Source organism: Monodon monoceros, unplaced genomic scaffold, assembly GCF_005190385.1.
Source record: "Monodon monoceros isolate NGI ecotype Baffin Bay Population unplaced genomic scaffold, NGI_Narwhal_1 Super_Scaffold_10, whole genome shotgun sequence".
NCBI classification, from domain to species: Eukaryota; Metazoa; Chordata; class Mammalia; order Artiodactyla; family Monodontidae; genus Monodon; species Monodon monoceros.
Window position 1 is genome coordinate 49,134,993 of NW_021703766.1, and position 23,579 is coordinate 49,158,571.

Here is a 23,579-nt window from a genome sequence, read left to right on the forward strand (position 1 = left end):
TCCCAGCACACCACCAGGCCTTGAGAGGGGCGCACCAACACGGGTGGAATAAGAGCGAAAATGGGACTGTCCTTCCTGGGAGGCGGTGAGTGTATATGTGTGTATATTCTAAGCAGCCTCGTGCCATCGTAAATGGAAAAACCACCACCACCACCAAAAAATTGTTGCAAGAAGGACATTAGGCCCAGAAACTTTCAGGGGAATGTGGAAAAGACTGGGCTGGTTACTTGGGACAGAGGAAGGACTGAATGTAACCCAGCAAAGGGCGACGGGGGATCACCTTGTCCTTCTCATGGGAGCTGAGGTCTAGCAGAACATGCAGGTACTGGAACTGGCGGGACGGGCGCTTGAAGATCAGGTCTCGAAGAGTGGACATGCCCAGGTAGGTGCGACTCTGCAGCAGGAAGGAAGGGAACCAGAGCTGAAGGCACCCACGGTGTACCTTTGGGGTGTCTCCCTTGCTTCAGTCAGATCTGGTCCTAGACAAAAGCTACTGGTCCCTCACAGAACCCCCCGCCACAGGCTGCAACAAGTCGGGCTCCTGCCCGCACCACAATGTTGGGGATGCAGGGAGATCTGCCGCCCGTCCTCACCTCATCCTCACAGTACTTGCGAATCACCTCCAGGGCACTCTCAGTGATCAGCGGCGCCTCCAGTACAACCTTGGTGAAGATCCTTCCAGAGAGGGAGGGACAGTGAACGGCTGCAGAGAAGGGGCCCCCTGGTTTCCCTGTCCTGCTGATCGCAGCTCACAGCTGGCAGGGCGCCCCCCTCACAGAGAGCTCGCTCAACCCCCTGGGTACAAGCTCTGGAGGCAACAGAGCAGGGTTCAAACGCTGCCAGGTGGGTGTCTTGGGCAGAAACTGCCTCTCTGAAACTCAGTTTCTCCCCTTTGTCAAATGGGGATTTCTAGCTTGTTTAATACAGCAATGGGAGGGAATGATGGGGGCTGGGAAAGGGTGTTGCTATTTTAGACATGCTGACCACGAAAGGCTGCTTTGAGAGGAAACTTTAGTCAATGCTGGCAGATGAGGAAGAGCCAGCCATGCAAGGAGTAGGGGGACAGCATTCCAGGTAGAGAGAACAGTAAGTGCCAAGCCCTGAACTCATCATGTTTGAGGAACAGAAGACTGAAGGCCAGCCAGTGCGGCTAAAGTTTGGGGGCAGGGAAAAGCAGAGAGGTAAGAAAGGAGGCTAAAGAAGTTGGTAGGGATTGGATTACACAAGGTCTCATAAAACATAGTAAGAAAGTTGCATTTTATCTGGAGGACAACTGAAGGTTTTTAGTGGGGAATAACAAGACAGTATTTACATTATAAAATGTCACCTGCGCTGCTGTGTGGAGAATGGATAAACTGGAGGTCAAGGACAAGGAGGAAGCCACAGAACTGATTCAGGCAAGAGATGGGGATGGTGAGAAGTCAACCCCCAGAACAAGACTCTGAAGCAGGCACTGTTATTTATTCTGTATTATATGAGAAAACGGAGGCACAGAACTGAGTGACACAGGTCAGTCAGAGCAAGCAGCAGAGCTGGGAAACAAGCCCAGGGCGCGTGACCCAGAGCCTACAGTGAGGTGACATTGTCTGCGTGTGGGGAGAGTGGGGAGAGAAGGGGGACTTGGGATGGGCGCATGGAGGATTGAATCGGGCGCCGATGAAGACAGAAGTGGTCAGAAACTAGAAAGAAAAGGCAGGACACAGGTGGGGGGACTCTTGGGGACAGGAGGGTGCAGGGCCATCCCCCTCACCCATCCTTCTGGTCTGGCTTCTCCTGAAGGCCGGAGAGCAGGCGGATGAGGCAGTCCTCATACTTGTCCAGGGTGCCCGTGGCACCAGCTGCTAGGTAGGTGTTGTACTCCTGGTAGAGCCAGGCAAAGGCCAGGTCCAGGCGGGCCCGCACGTCTTCCAGGATGAAGGACAGGACCTCGGCCTTCAGGCCCGAGTCAAACTGAGTCACCAGGCTGGCCAGGATCTTTATGCGCACCTGACGCGAGCAAGGGTCTGTGTTGGTGTGGGGGTGGGCAATCCCAGGCACCCCACGATGGTACCCTGCAACTACTCCCGCCCAGCCTCAGGGACCCCCAGCACAGACCCGGTGTTAAGTGAGGAAGGAAAGGTGAAGAACCTTATTCTCGGTAGGTCTCATTTGTATGGAAGAAAAAAAAATGAAAAGGGAGAAAAAAGGTAATCATCACGGAATAAAACTAGAAGTAATCGCTAAAATTTGTAGGAGTAATATCTAAATTGTAAATATATGAAATTACAAATATCTAAAATATATCTAAATATCTAAAATGTATCTAAAATATAAATATCTAAATTTCTAGGAGTAATATCTACATACTTAGGTACACAGAAAAAGATCTTGAAGGATTCCCTTCATTTGTACATTGGTCGCCTCTGTGGAGGGGATGGCATGCAGTGCGGGCCAAAGGAGACTTACAGGCCCTCTGTGGCCTGGAAATATTTTTTTAACAGAGAGAATACGTTCATATACTATTTGGTTAATTAAAAATAAACTTCAAAAAAATAGGGAAAAAGTCGCTAGACTGAGGTTACAATCCCAGGAAGTGGCAGAATCAGGATTTAAAGCAGGTGTGTAAGTGTTTCTGAAGCTAACGAACAAGAATACTGTCAATCACAAGGAAGAAAGAGCATCATGGCAGCCCGCACTCGCAGGGCTCTTCCTTGCAGCCGCCCTGTGCTGAGTGAGAGCGCATGCGTGTCCACACATTTCCTCCTCCTTGTCACTTGTGTGGAGCTGCTATCTCTTCGTTTTATGGGACGACAGAGTAAGGCTTGGAGAAGTGGCCAGTGAACGGCAGAGCTGGAATCTGGAGCCAGGGAGGTTGACCCCGGGGCCTGTCTCTCTGCTGGGATGTGAGGTAGACTCTTGGGGAGAGGGACTGGAAGGATGGGCTGGGGGGTACAGAGGCACACCTGGGCTGCCCCGCTGCAGGCCACGGCCTTCTCAGCCCGCAGGATCCGCTTCACAGCGCCCAGCTTCATGGCCTCAACCTGGGCGTCGGTCAGGGGCTTCAGCACATCACTCAGACGGAAGATTTTTTTGCGCCCGCCGGCGCCTGCCAGCCTACATGGGAGAGTAGGGACAGGGACACGGTGACTCGGAACACCCTTTCTGGAGCCCAGGCCCACCCCAGGCCATACATACAAAGACACCCCCCACACTGTCTCTCCAGCTCCCCTGTGACTCTGAGGCACGGCAGGGCGCAGGGTAATGGGAAGGAAGAGGATGCTATTTCGGTTTTGTAAACAGCATCTCAGGGAAGGCCTCTATAAGCAGCAAGCAACGTGTGACTGGAGATCTGAGTGAAGCGAGGGAATAAGATCCACAAATATCTGGAGGAGGAGCTTTCCAGGCAGAGGGAACAGGAGGTGCAAAGGCCTTCAAGTGGGAACCTGCTTGGCTGTTCAAGAAATACCAAGAGGCTGGTGTGACTGGAGGAGGGAGGAAGGGGAATGGAGAGCTTGGAGGGGCAGCAGATCAGGCAGGGCCTTGTTAGCAAGCCTTGGCTGGGGACAGGGCAGGGACTGGCTGGATTCTGTGGTCTTTCAGGCAGGTAATGATGAGGACGATGACGGCAGCAACCAGCAGCTCTCCCTACGCGCTAGGATCATGCTCAGCGGTTTCTACATCATGATCCCTGTCCACCCCAAGAGTTACCTGATTTAATCATCTAACCATCACTGTGAACTCGTTTAGTTCTCCCTCATCCTTAGAGAGAGATACTATCATCCCATCCCAATTTTAGATATAAGTAAGGGGTGTTTTTTCTAAAAGAAAACAACAGCTAAGCCTTAGTGGTTAGGGCATTGACTCTGGAATCAGACAGACCCTCATCCAGACCGATCTCTGTTTATCTGTCTTTGTCTGTCACACACACACCAAGAACCAGGCCTCTAGTCCTGCACCAGCACCTGCAAGGGGACTCACCGGGGCTGCGTGACGGGGATGATGGGCTCTGGCCTCCTCTTGGCCTGGGGCGCTTCCTCCTCCAGAGTGGACATGGAGCTCAGGGAGCCCACTACCGAGATGGCCTGACCCTGAGCTGACAGGCGCCGCTTGATCAGGACACTCTCCGGCTTCACCACCTTCTCCTCCTTGGGCTCCTCCTTGCACTGTTTGGTCTGCTCCACGCCTGAGGGGGAGGCAGCAAACGGGCTCTTGGCATGTCAGACCCACCCGCTCCCACCCAAGGACCTCCTGTGAGACAGGCTCTACTCTAAGCCTTGTACACACAAAACTCATTTAAATCTGCAAAATGCCTTTCTGGAGCAGGTACCTTCTTCATTCCCATTTTGCAATACAACAACAGAGACTCAAACCAGAAATGTCCACTCACTGCCGGTGGGAGTAGTGAATGGTATTGCCACTTTGGAAAGCTGACGAGCAGTTTCATATAGCACTGAACATACCCAAACTCACGACTCAACAATTCCACTCCCTGGTATAAACTCAAGATAAATGAGGGCACATGTGCATCAAAACACCTATACACAAATGTTCGCAGCAGCTTTATTCACAATGGCCAAAAACTATAAACAATCCACAGGTCCATCGACAGAGGAGTGTGGATAAACAAACGGTGGCCTATTCACATAATGAAGACTACTGAGCAATAAAAAATAAACTCTTGGTTCACACAGCAACATGGATGAACCTCAAAAACTTTATGCTGATGGGACTTCCCTGGTGGCGCAGTGGTTAAGAGTCCGCCTGCCAATGCAGGGGACACGGGTTCGATCCCTCATCCGGGAAGATCCTACATGCCACGGAGCAACTAAGCCCATGCGCCACAACTACTGAGCCTGCACTCTAGAGCCCGCAAGCCACAACTACTGAAGCCTGCGTGCCACAACTACTGAAGCCCGTGCGCCTACAGCCCGTGCTCTGTAACAAGAGAAGCCACCGCAGAGCAACGAAGACCCAACACAGCCATAAATAAATAAATTTATAAACAAAACAAAACCTTATGCTGAGCAAAATAAGCCAGACTCTATGATTCCATTTATAAGAAGTTCAAAACTAGAAAAAACTAATCTGTGGAGACAGAAGTCAGCACAGTGGTTGTCTCTGGACAGGGGATGCTTTGAGTGTCGACTGGAAAGGAGCAAGAAAGAATTTTCCAGAGTGCTGGTAACAGTCCTTCTCCATCTGGGTGATGGCTACACTGGTGTGTTCACTTTGTGAAAACTCACTAAAGTGTATACTTAAGAGCTGTGTGTTTCACTGTACATAATTTATACCTCAATAGTACTGTTAGAATGGGAAACCACCTGGGGCTCAGAGAGGTTAAGTAACTTGACCAAAGACACACAGCTATTAAGTGGCTGAGGTAGTCTCGTTCAACTCAGACCTCAAACCCAGGTCTGCTGGATTTCAAAGCCCAGGGCCTGAAACTATTGAGTGGTCACTGTATCTATGGGACCTGTAACTATTTACACCTAAGATTGCATGATTTTCCATTTGCAGCACTACAAAGAGGTGCTCTTCCACTAAGGAGAACCCAGTGGCCACAGTGCCAACCCCTGGCCCTGGTCAGCTCCATGTGACACTCACCTGGCCCCAGTCCTGCGGCTGTCATCTGTGTGGCCATGAGCCGAGCCAGGTGCTTGATCTGGGCTTCAGTGCCTGCTGACTCCACTGGGGTGTAGATGGCTTGGAAGGAGGCGGGCATGGCCTCAGGCAGGTACACCATGCTGATGAGGACCTGCGAGATGCCCAGGAAAAGGAACCTTCCCTTACTTATTGACTCAACATTCGTTCCACACCCAGGCCAATGCTGGCGAAATGGCAGTGACTAGGACAGACCTGGGCCTGCTCTCATGGAGCGCAGATTCTTGCACAAGTCAGAGAGAAAACGAGTACTGATGCAGTGTGGTGCACGAGAGAAGAAGTAAAGGGTGCCACGGGACACAGTAAAGGGTGCCAGGGATGGCTTTGGCTCCCCGGGGCAGTGGCACACAGGCTGAGAACTAAGAGAAGGGCCAGAATCAGAGTGACACAGAGTGAAGTCTTGCAAGCGAGGGGTTGGGGGGTAATATATTCCAAGTATAGGAAGGCTAAGAGGCAGCAGAGCTGGTACCCTGCCCAGTGAGCGGAAGGAGGTTCAGTGACACAGTATAATATGAACCAGAAATTGACTTAAAAAAAAAAAAAAATCAGTATCCTAATAGAGCACATCCATGTCTGTCAGGAATTGGTAACAAAAGATAATCTCAAACTCCCTACAGGCTTGGAAGTTTAAATGCATGCTCTTAAATAATAACAGAACAGAAAGATAATGAAATAGCTACAAATAAAAATGTGTAAGATACAGCTACAACGGTACTTAGATGGAAAATGAGATCCTTAAATGCTTACACTGGAAAAGAAAACTGAAAATTAATAAGCCAAGCATTTTACCTTGGGGAAAAACACTCACAGAAAGTAACATGAAAGAAATAAAGACAGCAGAAATAAAACAGAAAAGGTTACAAAAGATTATCAACAAAACTTAACAGCCAGTCCTTTGAAATGACTGAAACCAACCAAATCTACAGCAAGAATAAACAAAAAAAGAGGAAGGACACAGTATTAGGGACAAAAAAGTGGCACATTACTACAGAGACAGCAGGTATTATAAAAATAAAAGAATCTTATGAACTTCATGCTGATAATTTGAAAAAGACAATTTCCCGGAGTGTGACAGGGATAGATAAGGTACAACAAGTTAATGGAAGCCAAATCAGACAGGGTCTAAGGCAAGTTGAATTTAAGTTTTATCTGGAAGGAAACAAAGCTTTGGCAGGGATCTGAGCAGGGGAGCATCATGACTTGTACTTTACAAAGACGCCTCTGCCTGCCACAGGGAGAGTGGAAGGCAGAGCCAGGGAACAAGCAGGTAGTTCTCTGTGTGAAAAGGGTGGGCCTGGAGAGGGCATGGGCCATGGGGAATGGAGAAGAGGGGAAAGACTCGGGCTGAGGGGGAGGCAAAGAGTTTAACTCCCAAGTTTCTGGCGTGGGGACGAAAGGCATGTGTGCCAAGAACACAGGAGGGGCCATGGGCCTGTAGAAGAGTCGGGGGAGAAATTTCACTAGTTTTGAAATGTTAAGTCTGAGGTGCCTGTGAAACACCCAAGGAGAGAAAGATGCAGGAGGTGGTCGCATATCCAGGCCCAGAGCTCACCAAAGAGATCTGAGCTGGAGAGAAAACTCCTCGCCACCCCAATCACCCAACAACTAAGCCCCTTGGAGGCTCTAGGCAGAGAGAAGGGAAAGCTGATGGTGACTGCTGTTGAGCATGGGAAGAGGTATTTGTTCTCCATGAGCACCCAACAGAAAGGTCTCGGTGCTGCTACAGCCGGAGGACTGATGTGAGACACCCCACCACTCCAGCTCCCCTCATCAACTCAAACCAGTGGTTCTTTCACTTTGAAGCAGGTCATCTTTGAAAATCCAAAGAAAACACTGGTCATCCCACCCCACCGATGCCAATCCTACACCACTTGGCAAACAAGTCATGGGGTTCACTCTCCAGTTAACAGACCCTCCCTGCAAAGGAGAGGAGAGAGAGTGCGAGTGCGTGGGTCTAGATGGAGACTCAGAAAACCCAAAGGGGGATGGGGGGGGCAGTGACAAGTAACCTCCTGAAGGAGTAAAGATCCATGCAAGAAGAGGTCCATCCAAAGTGAGGAAGGCCCACAGGACCACACCCTCCCAACACTGAAAACAGAAAAGTGTTTCAGGTCTGATGTCATCTGGAAAGGGTGGGCAGTGTGGAGCGGAGGGGCAGAGAAAAGACTAGAGACCCTTCGTCCCTGCCTGGTGGGAAATGGCCCCCCCCCCATCCTCACCAGATTGGCCACATTGTCAGGTGTCAGCAGAGGCTGTAGGAACTCGGCTGTGATATCTGTGTCTGACTGGCCTGAGATCTGGGCTGAGGCCTTCGAGGTCGCTGAGGGGCCTGGCTCCAAGTCCTTGTCCTCGTCGTCTTCCCCCAGGTTGGGCTCTGGGATAGAGAAGGAGACAAGATGATGGCTCTAGAGAGGGCAGCAGCCCTCCCCTCCTCCCAGGCACCCCCACTGGTCCCTGCCCCCAGGCAGCCTCAGCAAATAGAAGCAGTGCAGCAGATGAAGACCTCTGTGCCATATGACCCTGGGGAACTACCTGCCTCTCTCTAGGCCTCAGTTCTCTTCATCTGGGAAATGGGAATAAGCCATACCAGCCTGGCTGATCACACTAAGCTCCAAAAGACAAAAAGGTTAAGTAATAAGTTCACAGAGCTTTACTGTTTAAAAACACCTAAGTTTGAAACAGTGCTCAACCTCACCAGGAATCAGGAAAATGTAAAAACATCCTAATAAGACAGCGAATTTGCCTATATGATTGACAAAAAATAAAAAGGTTAGTAGTGACAGTTGTTAATAGGGGTGTGAACTGTGGAAATGTGAACTGGTATCGCCTTTTGGAAGGGCAGTTTGATAGTAGGTCAATATTTTAAATGTGCACACCTCTTCAACACAGCAATTCCACTTTTAAATATCTACCCTAAAAACTTACAGATATAGCTAAGGTAAGATGTACAGAGAATTCACTGCAACACTGACTGTACAGAGATATGGCACACAGCTTCTATCAATAACAGGCTGGGTGACTACAAGCACAGCGGTTCTAGCTCAAGGGGCTTTGTGTGCAAAGACGTTCCTTGAAGCTGTATTTATAAGAGTGGAAAAGCTGGAATGTTCAATAGAGTAATGATTTAAGTAGATTAAGGCAAAAATATGATGATATGTTATGCAGTCTCTTCAAGTTTGTGACACATGTAACAAAGAGTTGATACCCTGCATTAACTAAGGGCACATACAATTCAGTTACAAAAAGCTGACCAACACAATAGAACGGGCACTTCACAGAAATACAAGTAGCTAATAAATGTAAAACAACATGCAGCCTGACTCCAACATATGCAAAAAAGCAAGCTGAGACCTAGGATACCATTTATACCCAGAGAGTTAACAAATGTCCAGGGCTGGTAAGAACGGGTTAACTGGCACTCGCACACTGCTGGGGTTGTATACGCTGGTGCGATTTTTTGGAAAACTGCTATCAAGAATTTAGGGACCTCCCTGGCAGGCCAGTGGTTAGGACTCTGAGCTTCCACTGCAGGGGACGTGGGTTCGATCCCTGGTCGGGCAACTGGGATCCCGCATGCCTCACAGTGCGGCCCAAAAAAAAGAATTTAAATGCACCCAGCAGTAAGGGACACATCCACGGCTCAGATCTTGGTTTCTGAAACTATTCTCTACTTAAAAGAAACCAGAAAAAAAAAAAAAAGAAAGAAAGAAAAGGAAAGAAACCAGGGCTCCTTAGAGAAATGGCTGATTGAAGGCTGGGGTAAGGAAAGTACATGATGAGTCTAGAACACCTTGTTATGCCAGAAAGTAAGAAATGCTCAAAAGAACTTACAGGACACATTAAAGGGACATAGGAGCCAGCTCAAAGGCTCCTGCTACTAAATATAAGGCAATTTGAGTAACAAAATGAATAACAACAATAATGGATTATAACCCAGAGAATAAATAAGAATCCAGAAGTCCACACTAATAATAAAGTAGGAAGAAGAAAAGAAAGCTCTTCCTTATAGCAAAATGCCAAGTAATAAATGTAGAAAGAAACCTTTTTATAACCATTACAGTAATAATAGATGCAGGCAACAATCATTAATGGATGCCAAAACCACACAAAGTTTGAAGCAGAACTAGTATTTTACATAGTTTTAAGTATCTCTTCTCAGCTTATTGTTTATAAAGGGAAAAAGGGTACTTTACACTAGAGAAACCCGGCGGTCATCACTTCGACCAAGAGATCAAATTCCCATCACCAACGATGAGACAAACTGACATCATGTGCCTCCTCACAACACACAGAGGAGGTCGGGGCATCACTTCTGCAGTGTTCGTGCCAAAAGTGCAGAACCTGAATCCTATCAGGAGGCAAGAGCAGACAAACCCAAGAGGAGGGACATTCTACCAAACAGCTGCCCCGGACTCTTCACAACGTCAAGGTCATGAAACAGAAGAAGAAGGCTGAGGAAATGATTTGGGAGACTCAAGGCATGTGACAACTAAATGGAATGTGTGATCCCCACCTTGTGAAGGGTACACAGGAGTGTTTGGTATTATTCTTGTAACTTATCTGCAAGTTCGAAATTATTTCAAAATGAAAAGTTTAAAGTAATAGAAAAATAAAATTGGTTGGCAAAAAATAAATGTATAAGCTCTCTGCCCCATCAATCCCACTACTGGGAACTTGTCTCATGACTTGACACGCATGCAAGACTGTGCACTACAGCAACCTTCATACTTTATAAAAATGGACACAAATGAAATGTCCACCAACTGGGGGACTGGTTAAAGTGGTCCATGTACCCTATAGACTATTATGCCACCATTACAAGGATGCAGCAGATCTCCACGTGCACATATAGAAACAACTCCAAGATAATTCCTAAACGTATAAGGTACAGAACGCTCTGCTTTGTGTGCTTAATTAGGGGGAGAAAAATAGATCCCTACCTCACTCCTTATATCAAAATAAGTTATTTTTCAAAATGAAAAAAAAAAAAAAAAACGAAAACAAAACTTGATTTTTTTTTTTTTTTTTTTGGCTGCATCATGGGATCCCAATTCCCTGACCAGGGATCGAACCTACACCCCCTGCAGTGGAAGCATGGAGTCTCAACCACTGGACTGCCAGGGAAATCCAAAACTCGATTCTTTCATAAATGTTCTAGAAACAAACGAGCACTTAAAAAAAATTTTTTTTTTACAGTAAGGAAGGTTGCCATGGTCAACACTATTGATAAATAATACAACCATTAAAAAATTACTTCAGGGACTTCCCTGGTGGTCCAGTGGTTAAGACTCCGCAATTCCACTGCAGGGCGTGTGGGTTCGATCCCTGGTTTCGGAACGAAGATCCTACATGCCACATGGCACAGACAAAAAAAAAAAAAAAAAAAATTACTTCAAAAAGAGACTTGATTTATAAATGAAACACAGGAAAGGAGAACTCTACACATATAACACATATAAGGCATTTCTGAAAGAAAATCTAAGTGTTAATACTTGTGGAGTGGTTACTTTTGGGGTGAGGGATGAAAGAGAGACTATTTTCATTTTATTCCTTCCTGTATAACTTAAGTAACTCATAATTACTTGTAAGTGTATTACATTCTTCAGTAATTTTACTTTGATATCACTTATCATATGTCACCATATTTATACAACATAATTTATAATGTAAATTTAGCTTACAGTTTCCTGTAAATAATTAGACATTTTGAATGTGGTCAGTCCCCACCACCACCTCCTGCCAGGACTGATTCAGCTCCTCAGCTCACCAAGCTTCATCTTCTTGAGTGTGGAATCTGAGTCGTCTCGGGGCCGCTTGCGGGCATCCTTGCTGCTGGGCATGTTGCGGGCGATCTCAGTCTGAGGTGTGCCCAGGTCTACCAGCAGGGTGGTGATCTGAGCCTGGAACTCCAAGGAGGCTGGGTGCTTCAGCACACTCAACAGGTGCAACTTGAGGTTCTTACGCACACTGCTCACCTGAGATTTGGCCAGCGTTGGGGGCAGGTTGGCTGTGAGGAAAGTAGCAAGAACTTCGCGCTGTGGACAGAGCTCATGGGGTCCTACCACCCTCACTTCCCAAGCCCCATCTTGGGCAGTGGTGGCGGACATCTCCTAGAAAAGTTCTTTCGCTCTCAGATCTAATGTATGGCCTTCCCCCTGTACAAGCTGATACGCAAAACCCTTGAGAGGTCTCCTTCAGTATTAGTCAACCTTAAAACAACGAGAAAACTCACCTTCCCTTTCATTAAACATAGTCACATCTCCCTCCATCTCTGGTCTGGAAATTCCAACATGCTTGCCCTGGGGAAGGCTATAATCACCTCCAGAATGTCCCAACTGAACTGCCACAACAGTTCATCATTGGTCCCTGACACCAGAATGACTTTCTAATGTCTAAGAATCACCTTGACAAGTAAGCCTCCCCTGTTCCAGAGAGAAAGAGGATGCCTGCAATCTTTCCTGCCCAGCATCCCTTCCCACTTCCTCAGCCAGCAACACTCCCATTTTCCTTTGAGGGAACCACCTCGGCTCCATTCTCAGTCCAAGTGGGCAAGAGACTCAGGGCCAGTAAGAACACTGCAATCTCTTGGCCATTGTGACTGGCTCAGAGATAGGCTCACAATATCTTCTTGGCCAATCAGAAACAATGAGCCCTTGGACCTTTGCTGGAATGATTGGGAAGAGACATTCTCTTTCCCGTGGGGTTGCCAAGGAGATGGAATGGAAGCCTGTAACAACTGGGGGCCATCTTTGCTACCCCAAGGAAAGACACACACAAGAGCCAGGAGATGCAGAGGGATTCATGATCTGCACACACTCACGCCTCAACTCCAGACTTTTCCGTTTTCACACATGCACAAAAGTAGAGAAAACAGTATAATGAATCACCATGTACCCATCAATATTTTGCTGATCTTGGCACATCGATCCTCCCTGCTTTTTGGGGGAGAGAAGGGAAGAGCTGGAGTATTTTAAAATACTTCACAGACACCAACCAGGTCATTTCACCCACACATACCTCAATATTAAAATCAGCTTTGAACCAAGTTTCTGTCACATGCAACCACCTAAATATACATGTCTAACCTAGAGAATCCTTCCCTGTGTCCACAACCTACTAGATTGATGATGAATCCCTTATGGGCCCACTACCTAGCTCACATTTCCTCAGAAAAGAGGAGACTGGTCTGTGGACAGGCGAAGGGGAGAAGGAGGGGACCAACTTACCGTGCAGGGTTTCATAGGCCTGAATCACCTCAGACATGAACATGGGCCTCTGGCGGGCAATATTAGCGAGGGAGCCCAGGGCTGTGGTCAGGTTGATGGAGGAGATAGCGGGGTGCACCATGAACTTGAGCAATTGCTCTAAGGCTGCCTTGCCTTCTTCCCACAGCACATCTAATGAGGGAGAGAAGAGAACCAGTTAGTAGGGCCCTTTCCCCCTGGCCTCCAGAGACAGCAGCCTTTGGGACCAAAAGGAGAAAGATCCTCATACATGGATGGCTATGAATGGCTGAAAAAACACAGAAAATTTAATGGCTGATGCGTCTGACTATAAAACTATTAATGAGTACAAAAATCTAGAGCTGATGCTCAAAGCATGGGCTTGCAATAGTGAAAAAGTAGAAATAATTTAAAATATCCAACTATAAGGAAACTGTCTGAACTACATTGATGTAAAACTTTGAATATTTATATGTCTGTACACACACAGACAAAGAACTGAAAGTTCTGCTCCTTGATCCAGTCACCAAAAGTTAACTCTTAACAACTGTGAAAGATATCTTGACATTTCTTACACAAACATACTGTATGCCACATTATCTGAAATCGTGAATAAAAAATAGAATGCGATGTAACCATACTGTGGAATATTTTGTAGCATCTGAACATGATATTGTTAGGAAAAGATGTAACAACATAATTTAGTTTAAAAGGTTGTCATGGGACTTCCCTGGTGGCACAGTGGTTAAGAATCCGCCTGCCAATGCAGGGGACACGGGTTCGAGCCCTGGTCTGGGAAGACCCCACATGTCATGGAGCAACTAAGCCCATGTGCCACAACTACTGAGCCTGTGCTCTAGAGCCCGCGTGCCGCAACTACTGAAGCCTGTGCACCTAGAGCCCGTGCTCTGCAACAAGGGGAGCTGCCGCAACGAGAAGCCCGCGCACTGCATCGAAGAGTAGCCCCAACTCGACGCAACTAGAGAAAGCCCGCATGCAGCAATGAAGACCCAACTCAGTCAAAAATAACAAATTAATTAATTAAAAAAAAAAAAAAAAAAGGTTGTCAAACAACATATAAGAAGAGCTAATTTTTGTGGAATGCTTACTATGCCAGCCACGTTAACTCACCAAATGCTCATACCTACATCCTAAAGTAGATGCCATAATAATGACCCCCAATTTACCAATGAAGAAACAGGATCAGAGAGAATAGGTCAGTTGCTCAATGGTAGAGCAGAGATTCAAACACAAGCCACTACACTCTAATGCCTCTCAGCTGAAAGTATAAAGCATGGCCCTGTTTTCTGTAAAAACAGGGCCAACAGACACAGAAACTATGAATATATACATATAAATATCTTTGCATAGAAAAAGTCTGAAAGAAAACAATACTCTTAGCAGTATTCATCTCTGGTAAGCAGGACTGGGGGAGGGGGTATTTTCCCTTTATACCTCTCTATATTTATTGCTTGACATTTCAGTAACGTGAATCTACTACTTCTATAATTTGCAATTAGAAAAACTGTAAAACTAACTAGTATTTACTACTAAGTGCTCACGTCTTCATGGAACCTCCCAACAAACCTGTGAAAGGGGTACTACTATCACCTCCATTTTACAAAAAGAAGATAAAGTTCAGAGAGGAGTAACTTGCCCAAGCTCACATGAGTAAGTGGTGAGATTTGAACCTAGCATCAGGGCTCTTAAGCACTGTTTTAAACTGACTCCAGAAATGAAAAACCAAGAAAAAAGGGAGTGAGGGGGAGGAGGAGGAGGAAGGGAGCCAGTGCAGTGACTGACAAATGGCACCAGCTGATAGGTGGCACTCACTGTATTGGATATAGGGATGGTCACGAGGGATGCGGTCCAGGCTGATGTCGTGCTCCTGGCGTCGGGGCACCTCCGAGTCGGCCATGCGGGGCGACAGGGTGACAATGAGGCCCTCCACAAACTTGATGGCATGGGTACGGATGCCGTCATTGTCAGAGTCCAACAGCAGGATGATGTCCCCAGCCATGGCAGACACCATATCCCAGCAGGCTTCCTGGAGCTCGCTGATCACCCGTGACTTCACCATCCACTGCGAGTGGGCCAGGGAGGAACGGACGGACGGACGGACGGACAGATGGGGAAAAGATATCAACCACCAACTCCACCAACTCCCAGAGATCCATAAATGATGATGAATACATTCATTGGGGAAATGTTCACTGAGTTACAACTCTGTCTCTGGCCCCATGCTAGGTGATGCTGGGGACAGGACCCAGTGGTGACCAAGCCAGGTCTGGTCCTGCCCTCACGAGGTTCACAGATAGTGACAACCCAGAGTGATGAAGACTCAGATCTTAAGGAAGCCAGAGGAACAACAGTGCCAACCTCACAAGGTGGTGGCAGAGATTAAATGGGTTCATTCCTTTCATTAATGTTAATGTACATCACATTAACAGTGTGGACCTGGCTGGCCCATCCTGGTCACAAAGGAGGTACTCAGGGAATGTTTGTTGAATGCACAAATGAATGGACAGATGGATGGAAGGATGGGTTAATGGCAACTCCCTGACCATTAGACATTAGAACCCCTTTGTTGTCTTTTCCTAAAGATCAACAGCACGTCTTGTTCATAACGAATCTGATCTGATGCTGGTTTTGAACTCTAAAAGATGAGTCTGTAAATGAGACCTGTCAGGCTGGGACAGCCCCAGGTGGGGAGGGAGCTCTTACCTGCAGGGCCACCTTGTAGAGCTGGGTCATGGTGAGGATGGCCTTCTTCACCACATTCACATTCTCATCTCTCAAGAGCATGTTGAGATTCGCGATCAGTTTCAGCAGTAACTCAATGTCTCGCTTGCTAGGGGATGGAGGAAAAAGGGCAAGATCAAGGTGGTCTTTGGGCAGGTGATGGGAGCCTGGGGTCCACAAGGAAAGGGAAATCAGGGTCAGTGTGTCAGGAGATTGGAATGGAGGTGGACACCTGTCTTGTTTGCCAGCACAGCTGGAAGCTGAGAACAATGCCTGGCACCTTCAGACAGAGCTGACCCCAAACGCTGTCTAGGTTGGTCCTGTAACCCCCACTGTTCTGTATTATTAGGGCCCTACTGTTCACATAAGGTGCAGCAGAGCCAGACAACTGTAAGTCTGGATAAGCAACTCTGTCTTTTAGAACAGTTCCTACCTCAAGGCTTGCTGTGAAAACTGCAACAACACATGTAAAGCTCTTAGAAAAGCATAGGAAGCATTCAATAGATATTAGCCATTATTACTTTAAAGCAGTCTGCTTTATGTAGTCACTGGTTTTGTTTACTAATTTGTTTACCTAAGTCTGAGGGCTCTGAAAGTGGGGGACCCTTTCTAGTCTGAGTACTAGCAGAGTCTCATTTTTTGTTGAAGGAAAAAATGAAAGGCCTTCAATAAATATTTATTCAGTGAATGAATAAATTCAAGGCTACACCTAGAGCTCAGAATGTGTATTTTCATAACACGTTACAATCTGAATTTAATTATTAAGCTAATCAGTCAAAAATATGAAACTCAGCCATCAACTACATGAAGGCAGGAACGATACCTGTTTTTATTCACTGTTATAGTCCTACAGTCTGACACAAATGCCTGGCACATAGCAGTTATGCGATACATATCTGTCAAACAAAAAGTTTTTTGGCAAACTCAGAAAACTTACCACAAATTGTCCCAGTAATAATCTATAAAAATTTTGAATTACTATGTTGTATACCTGAAATTAATATAATATTGTAAATCAACTATACCTTAAAAAAAAAAAAAAAGACAAAACTAGTGGTTACCAACGGGGAGAGGGAAGGGAGGAGGGGCAAGATAGGGGTAGGGGGATTAAGAGGTACAAACTACTATGCATAAAATAAATAAACTACAAGGATATACTGTACACCACAGGGAATATAGCCAATATTTTACAATAACTTTAAGTAGAATATAATGTATAAAAAATCTGAATCACTATGTTGTATACCTGAAACTAATATTATAAATCAACTATACCTCAAATGAAAAAAAAAATTCTCCCAGTAAAAGGTGGAGACTGAGAATTTGGGCAATGGTGTTAGGGACACGGGTTAAAATCCCAGCATGGCCACATACTGGCTGTGTGACCTTAGGAAACTCATTTCACCTCTCTGAGTCACAGTTCTGTCTTCAGTTAAATGTGCCAAACAAATAATCCAGTGTTATTCTGAGGATCGAATAACAAAGTAGGTAAAGTACTTAGTACACCAAGGGAAGTAGCTGAAAAACTGTCAGATGCTGTTTACAATTTGAAGGTACAGCCGATAGTCCTTACTGATGATGCAGATGTGAAGTGTGGGAGAAGGAGAGGAACTGTGGATGAGTTCAAGATTTCGACCTTATTAAATATTTGCTGGGGAATCACCGTGCATGGGAGGGAGAATGGGTCTGAGAAGCAGAGGGCAAGACTCTCAGGGCAGGGCCAGACACCAAAGAGGCTGACTCCAGCAGGGGTGCTCCCAGGGGCTCCCTGCACCACCCCATACCATGCCTCCTCGATGAAGCCGATGACAAACTTGCGCACTTCAATGGACTTGTCTGCTTGGAAAGCGATGATCTCCTGCCAAGGTCAGGAAGAAGGTAGGTCAGAGTTGCCCCAGGATCCATTCCCTTATCCCTACACCCACACCCTTTCTCTCCTGTCGGTCACTCACATCCAGGAAGTTGTCCAGTAGTGTGGGATCTTTGTTGATGATCAGCTCCTGGACCTGGAAGGAGATTGGGGATGGGAAGGAGGAACACACATATAAAACCAGGGTCCAATCAGTGCAGATAGGAACATGTAGGAGAAAACAGCATGGGGGTAGGCAGCAGATAAGCTCAGTTCAGATCCTGGCTCTGCCACTCCTACCATGGCCTGGGCAAATGGCTTCCCCTGAGTCTCAGTTTGCTCTTTTGTAAAATGGGAATCGTAAACAACAACTTATAGGGCTGTTGTGAGGCTTCAACAAGAAGATGCTACAGGGCGCAGGTCCTGGTGGATAGTGAGTACGCGTTACAGATGGAGGCTAAAGAAAAGAGGGAAGTGCTACAGGACTTCTACCTTCCTGAGGCTCACCCAGCAACTCTCTCCACTCTCCTTCTGTTTCTACTTCCCACTCAACTGTCACAATTCATCAGGCATTTTATGACAATGAGAACACATTTTCTGAGGCCCCTGTACCTGCCAGGCTCTTTGGAATAAGCCCTTCCCAAAAACATTCTCACAGAAGCTCACTGCCTATGACCCAAGGCACTGTTGAACAGCCCTGACAACCACTCCACGAGAGAGGCCCCGTCAGGACCCCACTCTACTGCTGAGGTGGAATCGACTACCCAAGGCCACATGCTGAACAAGTAGAACTGGGGTCCTCACCCAGGCAACCTGACCTCCCAACCTCTGAACTCCACCTGCCTCCCCAATTCCCCATGCCCTCTTTTGCTTCTGTACAAGCTATTATGCCCTCTGGTCAAGACACTCTCCCTCTCTCACTTAGCCTGGCTCTCTCCGTATCATCCAGGTCTCAGCTCAGACATCCCTCTTCTAAAAAGCTCTTCCTGACTCCCCACTGCTAGGCTGGGTCAGAAGCTCCCTCTGGGTTCCACACCCCTCTGGACTCCTCCATCCCATCCCTGCCCACTCTGGGTCCTCACTGTCTGGTCACCTGCATGTCTTCCCCACTGGAAAGGACCCTGGCAGAGAGCAAATACGAGGATCAAGAGCATAGAATTTGGAGTCTGAATCCAGCATCAAGTCCTAGTTCAGCCAGCTGCTATGAGTGACCTTGGGCTAGTTTAAGCTCTGAGACTCTGCTTCTTTCTCTATAAAACAGGGAAGAGCCCTGCCTCATAGAGTTTTTGTGAGAATTAAATGATAGCGTGGCCGAATAGCACTGAGCCCCATGGCAGGCATATCCCAAGTGCTTAACTGTGGACACTAGTGTTATTACCAGTGCCTTCTTTTCCAGAGGTTCCCATCCTGGCTCCCCTTGTCCTGCTTAGCCCAGCATCACCCCCTTCCCCTCACCTGTTTGAGCACTGTGATCTTTGAATCATTGGTGATCAGTGCTGCCTGGTTGAGGAGATCCACCACCTGGAAGGAAGGTGAAAGGCATGTGACAGTACTCACCTTGCCAGCCCAGCCCTGACGGCGCTCCCTGGGTTCTGCCACCTAGAGGTGGATGGCCCAAAGACAGGGCCTGTGCCTCCCCACTCCAAACCCCTCTCTCCATACTCACTCTCTCTGATGTGGTCATGCCATCAATGCCCGGCCCCTCCTCTTGTGTGAAAAACTGTGATGCCACGCTCCGGCGAGTGACGCTATCCCCACTGCTGCCTGCCATGGCTGCTGCCTGGTACTCCCTGGAGAAGACAGATCAAGCTCTGCACCTTACCTCACTAGCTGCAAAGGGTTCAACCCTCCTTTCTAGCCTGTTGGATCTTTATTGGGTCTTTTGAAGCCCCTCCCCCTTCCAGAGTCTGGATCAGACTGTACGTGTCCATGAGGCTGCAACCTGGGGGAGACTGATGTCTCCCAGCTCAGAGGCAGCACCTCATGGAGTACCGAGCCTCACCTCCAGTACTTTACACATAACGGGCTGACCACAAACACCTGCTAAATGACTGAACAAATGAACACAGAGCAGCCACGCACTGGTCTCAGTGCCTCCTGTCTCTCCATCAGGGCTGTACTCTGGACTGGACACCAGAGCAAGCTTTCTAAAACATAGCTCTGAGGAGCACCAGTCAGAGTCCTGTACGTCGTAAGTACTCAATACATCAGAGAAGGCCTAATTAAATTATATTTCTGCCATTTTCTGGATTACTATGGAGTTGTGCTTTAAAAGGCCGGGGGCGGGGGACTATTGGGCATCTGTCCCAAAGTCACACTGGCAAAATTAACAAATAAGAAAGGTATCAAATACAGCACTATTCCTAATAGCAAAAGACTATTATCGGGCTTCCCTGATGGTGCAGTGGTTAAGAATCCGCCTGCCAATGCAGGGGATATGGGTTCGAGCCCTGGTCCCGGAAGATCCCACATGCCATGCAGCAACTAAGCCCAAGCGCCACAACTACTGAGCCTGCGCTCTAGAGCCCACAAGCCACAACTACTGAAGCCTGCGCGCCTAGAGCCTGTGCTCCACAACAAGAGAAGCCACCGCAATGAGAAGCCCGCGCACCGCAACAAAGAGTACCCCCGGCTCGCCACAACTAGAGAAAGCCCGCGTGCAGCAATGAGACCCAACGCAGCCAAAAATAAATAAATAAATTTATTAAAAAAAAAAAAAAGACTATTATCAACACAAATGTTCTCAAATAGGGAGACTGGCCAAAAAACTATGATACATCCACATAATAAAACACTATGTAACTATAAAAAGGAATGAGGGAAGGAAAAAAAAAAGGAATGAGGAAAATCTCTATATACACTGATAAACAGTGGGCTCTAGCACATTTTAAGTAAAAGCAAGTAAAGTGAAGACAATGTTTACCGTATGCTCCCTTTTTACAAAACAAAGGAAAATACGTGTATATGTTAAAAAAAGAAAAAAAAACTGAAAGGAAAAACCAAAAAGTAGAAAAGGGAGAATATAGTTAAAAAAAAAAAAAGATGGATCTCAATGTATTATCATGATGAAAAGATGACAGTCACAGCCTGTTGCATCACAGAAGAATGTATACAATTAAACTGATTTTTGTCCAGTTTGTGTATGTATACACAGAATGACCGAGGCAAGAAACCACTGGGTCTCAGCTGCCTCTTCTGTAAAACACGGATGGTAACAGTGTTTCTCTCTCAGAACTATTTTGAGGAGTAGATTAGTTTCAGAAGGCTACTGCATAAACTGTTAACAATAATTTGAGGAGGGTGGAAAAAGGTGCATCTTATGAAAGAGATATACTGCACACAGCAGTTTATTCAACAGGTATCTGCTGAATGAATGACCATCCAACAACCTCCTTCCTAGTCTCCCTGCTGCCTGTCATCCCCACATCTTGCTTAGAGTCAGAGCCAACTCCTCACCAAGACCTAGAAGACCTTATGTGATCTGGCCCCTTCTACTTCTGCCCTCATTTCCCTCTCAGCTCTCCCTGCTCCAGCAACACTGGCCTCCTTGTCATCATGCCAATCATACCCCTTCCTCCAAGCCTTCTCCTCCAAGGGCTTCTCTTCTTTCTGCCTGGGATATCCCTCCCCTCACAGCCTGGCACAACTCCCTCCCTCCTTATTTCCTTCAGGTCTCAACTCAAATATCCCAGCAGTGAGGTCTTCTCTGACTATCGCATTTCAAATTTCCATTTCCTCTCCGTCCCCATCTGTGTTGCTTTATTTTTCCCCATGGCATTTATTATCAACACACTACATATTTATAAGCTCCATGAGGGCAGAGATGTGCGTGTGTGTTGTGTGTGTGTGTGTGTTCACTTTCTCTATCCCCAGCACGGAACAGAGCTTGGCACCTAGTAAGTATTCAATAAAAATCTGCAGAGTGGGGCTTCCCTGGTGGTGCAGTGGTTGAGAGTCCCCCTGCCGATGCAGGGGACACGGGTTCGTGCCCCGGTCCGGGAAGATCCCACTTGCGGCGGAGCGGCTGGGCCCGTGAGCCACGGCCGCTGAGCCTGCGCGTCCGGAGCCTGTGCTCCGCAATGGGAGAGGCCACAACAGTGAGAGGCCCGCGTACCGCAAAAAAAAAAAAAAAAACAATCTGCTAAGTGAATGCCAAAGGGCTTCAACAATCACTGGGCTTAGTATCCCTACCCTTTGGCTCTAGAATGCTTGAAAAATAACAGCTAATATTTACTGAACATTTAACATGTGCTGGACACAATTCTAACACATACAGTAACTTAGCAACTTATTTAAACCTCACAACACCAACTCTTTGAGGTAAGTACTGTGTTTTTAATAGGGGTATAGTTGTTTTACAGTGTTGCATCAGTTTCTACTGTACAGCAAAGTGGAGTTCCCTGTGCTATACAGCAGGTTCTCACTAGTTATCTATTTTATACATATTAGTGTGTATATATCAATCCCAATCTCCCAATTCATCCCACACCCCCCACCCTTGGTGCCCATAAGTTTGTTCTCTACATCTGTGTCTCTATTTCTGCCTTGCAAACAGGTTCATCTGTACCATTTTTCTAGATTCCAAGGTAAGTACTATTTTTAATTTCCATTTTACAGATGAGGAAATTTGAAGTCCAAGGAGGTAAAGTCACTTGATCAAAGGCTCACAACCTGTAAGATGTAGACCTAGCAGTATGGCTGCAGAATCCAGCCTTCTCACTGCTGTGCTGGACTGCTTCTCTAAAGGAACTGCTTCCCCCTGCTAGGTCTGTTCCCAACAATCCAGTATACTGCTGTTTCCCATCAGAACACAGTGAACTTTTTCATGATGAACCTTTCACATTGATCCACCCAAACTTTTTACCATGTTCTTCCTCTTCCACTTTTTGGTTTCTTTCTTTATTTTTTAAACATATATACATATTTCCTTTTCTTCTGTAAAAAGGGAGCGTATGATAAACACTGTCTTTCATTTCGCTTTTCACTTAATATATGCTGGAGCCCACTCTCTATATTTCATTCCTTTTTTGCCTCCCTTCCCTCATTCCTTTTTACAGCTGCATGATATTTTATTATGTGGCTGTTATCTGTTTTCCTCCTCTGCCAGTCTCCCTACTAAAGAACATCTGGGGTGTTTGTAGTCTTTTGCTATTACCAACAATCATTGGTTCCCCTTCCCTCCCGGTCCCACCGCCCTACTCCCACCTGGGAATATGACGACTCCCCGCATATACACAGAGTGGCCCCACGAAAATCTTTCATCATTCAACGAACATTAACTGGGAGTTTTCGGCGTGACAGCGCTGTACTGGGAAACGCTGAGCTCATGGTCACAGACAGAACTAAAGAGCCACACAAATAAAGGTCCAATAACAAATGAGACCCCCCGCCAAGTGACATGAAGGAAAGGCACAGGAACCTATAGGAGCGTTTAACAGGCGGATTTCGGGACGGAGAGCGGGAAAGCAGGGCTTCGCAGAGGAAGTGACGTTGGTGCCCAGACCCGAAAAATGAATGGGAGTCAGCCAGGCGGAATGAGTAAAAGGATGTTGCAGACAGAGGGGACGGCATGTGCAAAAAGCCTGAGGCGGGAAGGCGTATGGCGAGTCTGAGGAACCGAAAGGCCAGTGCAGCTGTGCGACGTGAGGAACGAGCAAAGAGGCAGAGCCGAGGCCGGCTGGGCGGACGCGCCTTGGGGGCCACGTTGGAACTTTGCCCTGAGGGCACTGGGAAGCCACGGGAGGGTCCAGAACTGGGGAAGAAACTGGGGTCCCGAGCGTCACTGCTCCCTTCCCCTCTCAGCGTCCCCACTCCCCCCGGAAGCGCCCCTGCCCTTTCAGGGTCCTTCCTCCCTTCGTCCCCGGGCCCCCACGCCGCCCCCCCCCTCTCACCGCGGCTCAGGCCTCCGTACCCCTCGCGCCCCCTCAGCAGCGCCTCTTCACAGACGCCGCCGCCATCTTCCGCTCGACGCCGTGACACTGCGCATGCGCTGTGCACGGAGGGTCGCTGGGAAATGGAGTCCACTCTGCGGCAGTACCCCGCCCCTACCTTCGGCCGCGCGGCCGGCCTTCCGCTCTCCGCCCCCTACGACGCCGGGGCAGCCCTTCATTTCCGGCTTTCGGGAG

At 47.4% G+C, this 23,579-nt stretch overlaps 1 protein-coding gene across 3 annotated transcripts in view; it reads right to left on the reverse strand.

Annotated features, from left to right (window-relative positions):
- The window catches only part of SYMPK (symplekin), a 35,806-nt gene extending 12,375 nt beyond the window's left edge, over window positions 1–23,431 (reverse strand). For 2 of the 3 annotated variants that reach the window (XM_029202387.1, XM_029202409.1), the window contains exons 1-16: window positions 23,346–23,431; window positions 19,121–19,244; window positions 18,910–18,975; window positions 17,558–17,611; window positions 17,390–17,463; window positions 15,588–15,714; window positions 14,697–14,946; window positions 12,867–13,037; window positions 11,408–11,647; window positions 7,860–8,014; window positions 5,584–5,734; window positions 3,958–4,162; window positions 2,943–3,093; window positions 1,751–1,986; window positions 594–675; window positions 281–394 (exon numbers count right to left, since the gene is read on the reverse strand). In XM_029202387.1, the coding sequence (XP_029058220.1) occupies window positions 281–394; window positions 594–675; window positions 1,751–1,986; window positions 2,943–3,093; window positions 3,958–4,162; window positions 5,584–5,734; window positions 7,860–8,014; window positions 11,408–11,647; window positions 12,867–13,037; window positions 14,697–14,946; window positions 15,588–15,714; window positions 17,390–17,463; window positions 17,558–17,611; window positions 18,910–18,975; window positions 19,121–19,225 (2,181 nt within the window). In that variant the 5' untranslated portion in view covers window positions 19,226–19,244; window positions 23,346–23,431. The remainder of the gene's footprint in view (window positions 1–280; window positions 395–593; window positions 676–1,750; window positions 1,987–2,942; window positions 3,094–3,957; window positions 4,163–5,583; window positions 5,735–7,859; window positions 8,015–11,407; window positions 11,648–12,866; window positions 13,038–14,696; window positions 14,947–15,587; window positions 15,715–17,389; window positions 17,464–17,557; window positions 17,612–18,909; window positions 18,976–19,120; window positions 19,245–23,345) is intronic. The other variant, XM_029202397.1, reaches the window with a different exon arrangement.
- Window positions 23,432–23,579: the final 148 nt, after the last annotated feature.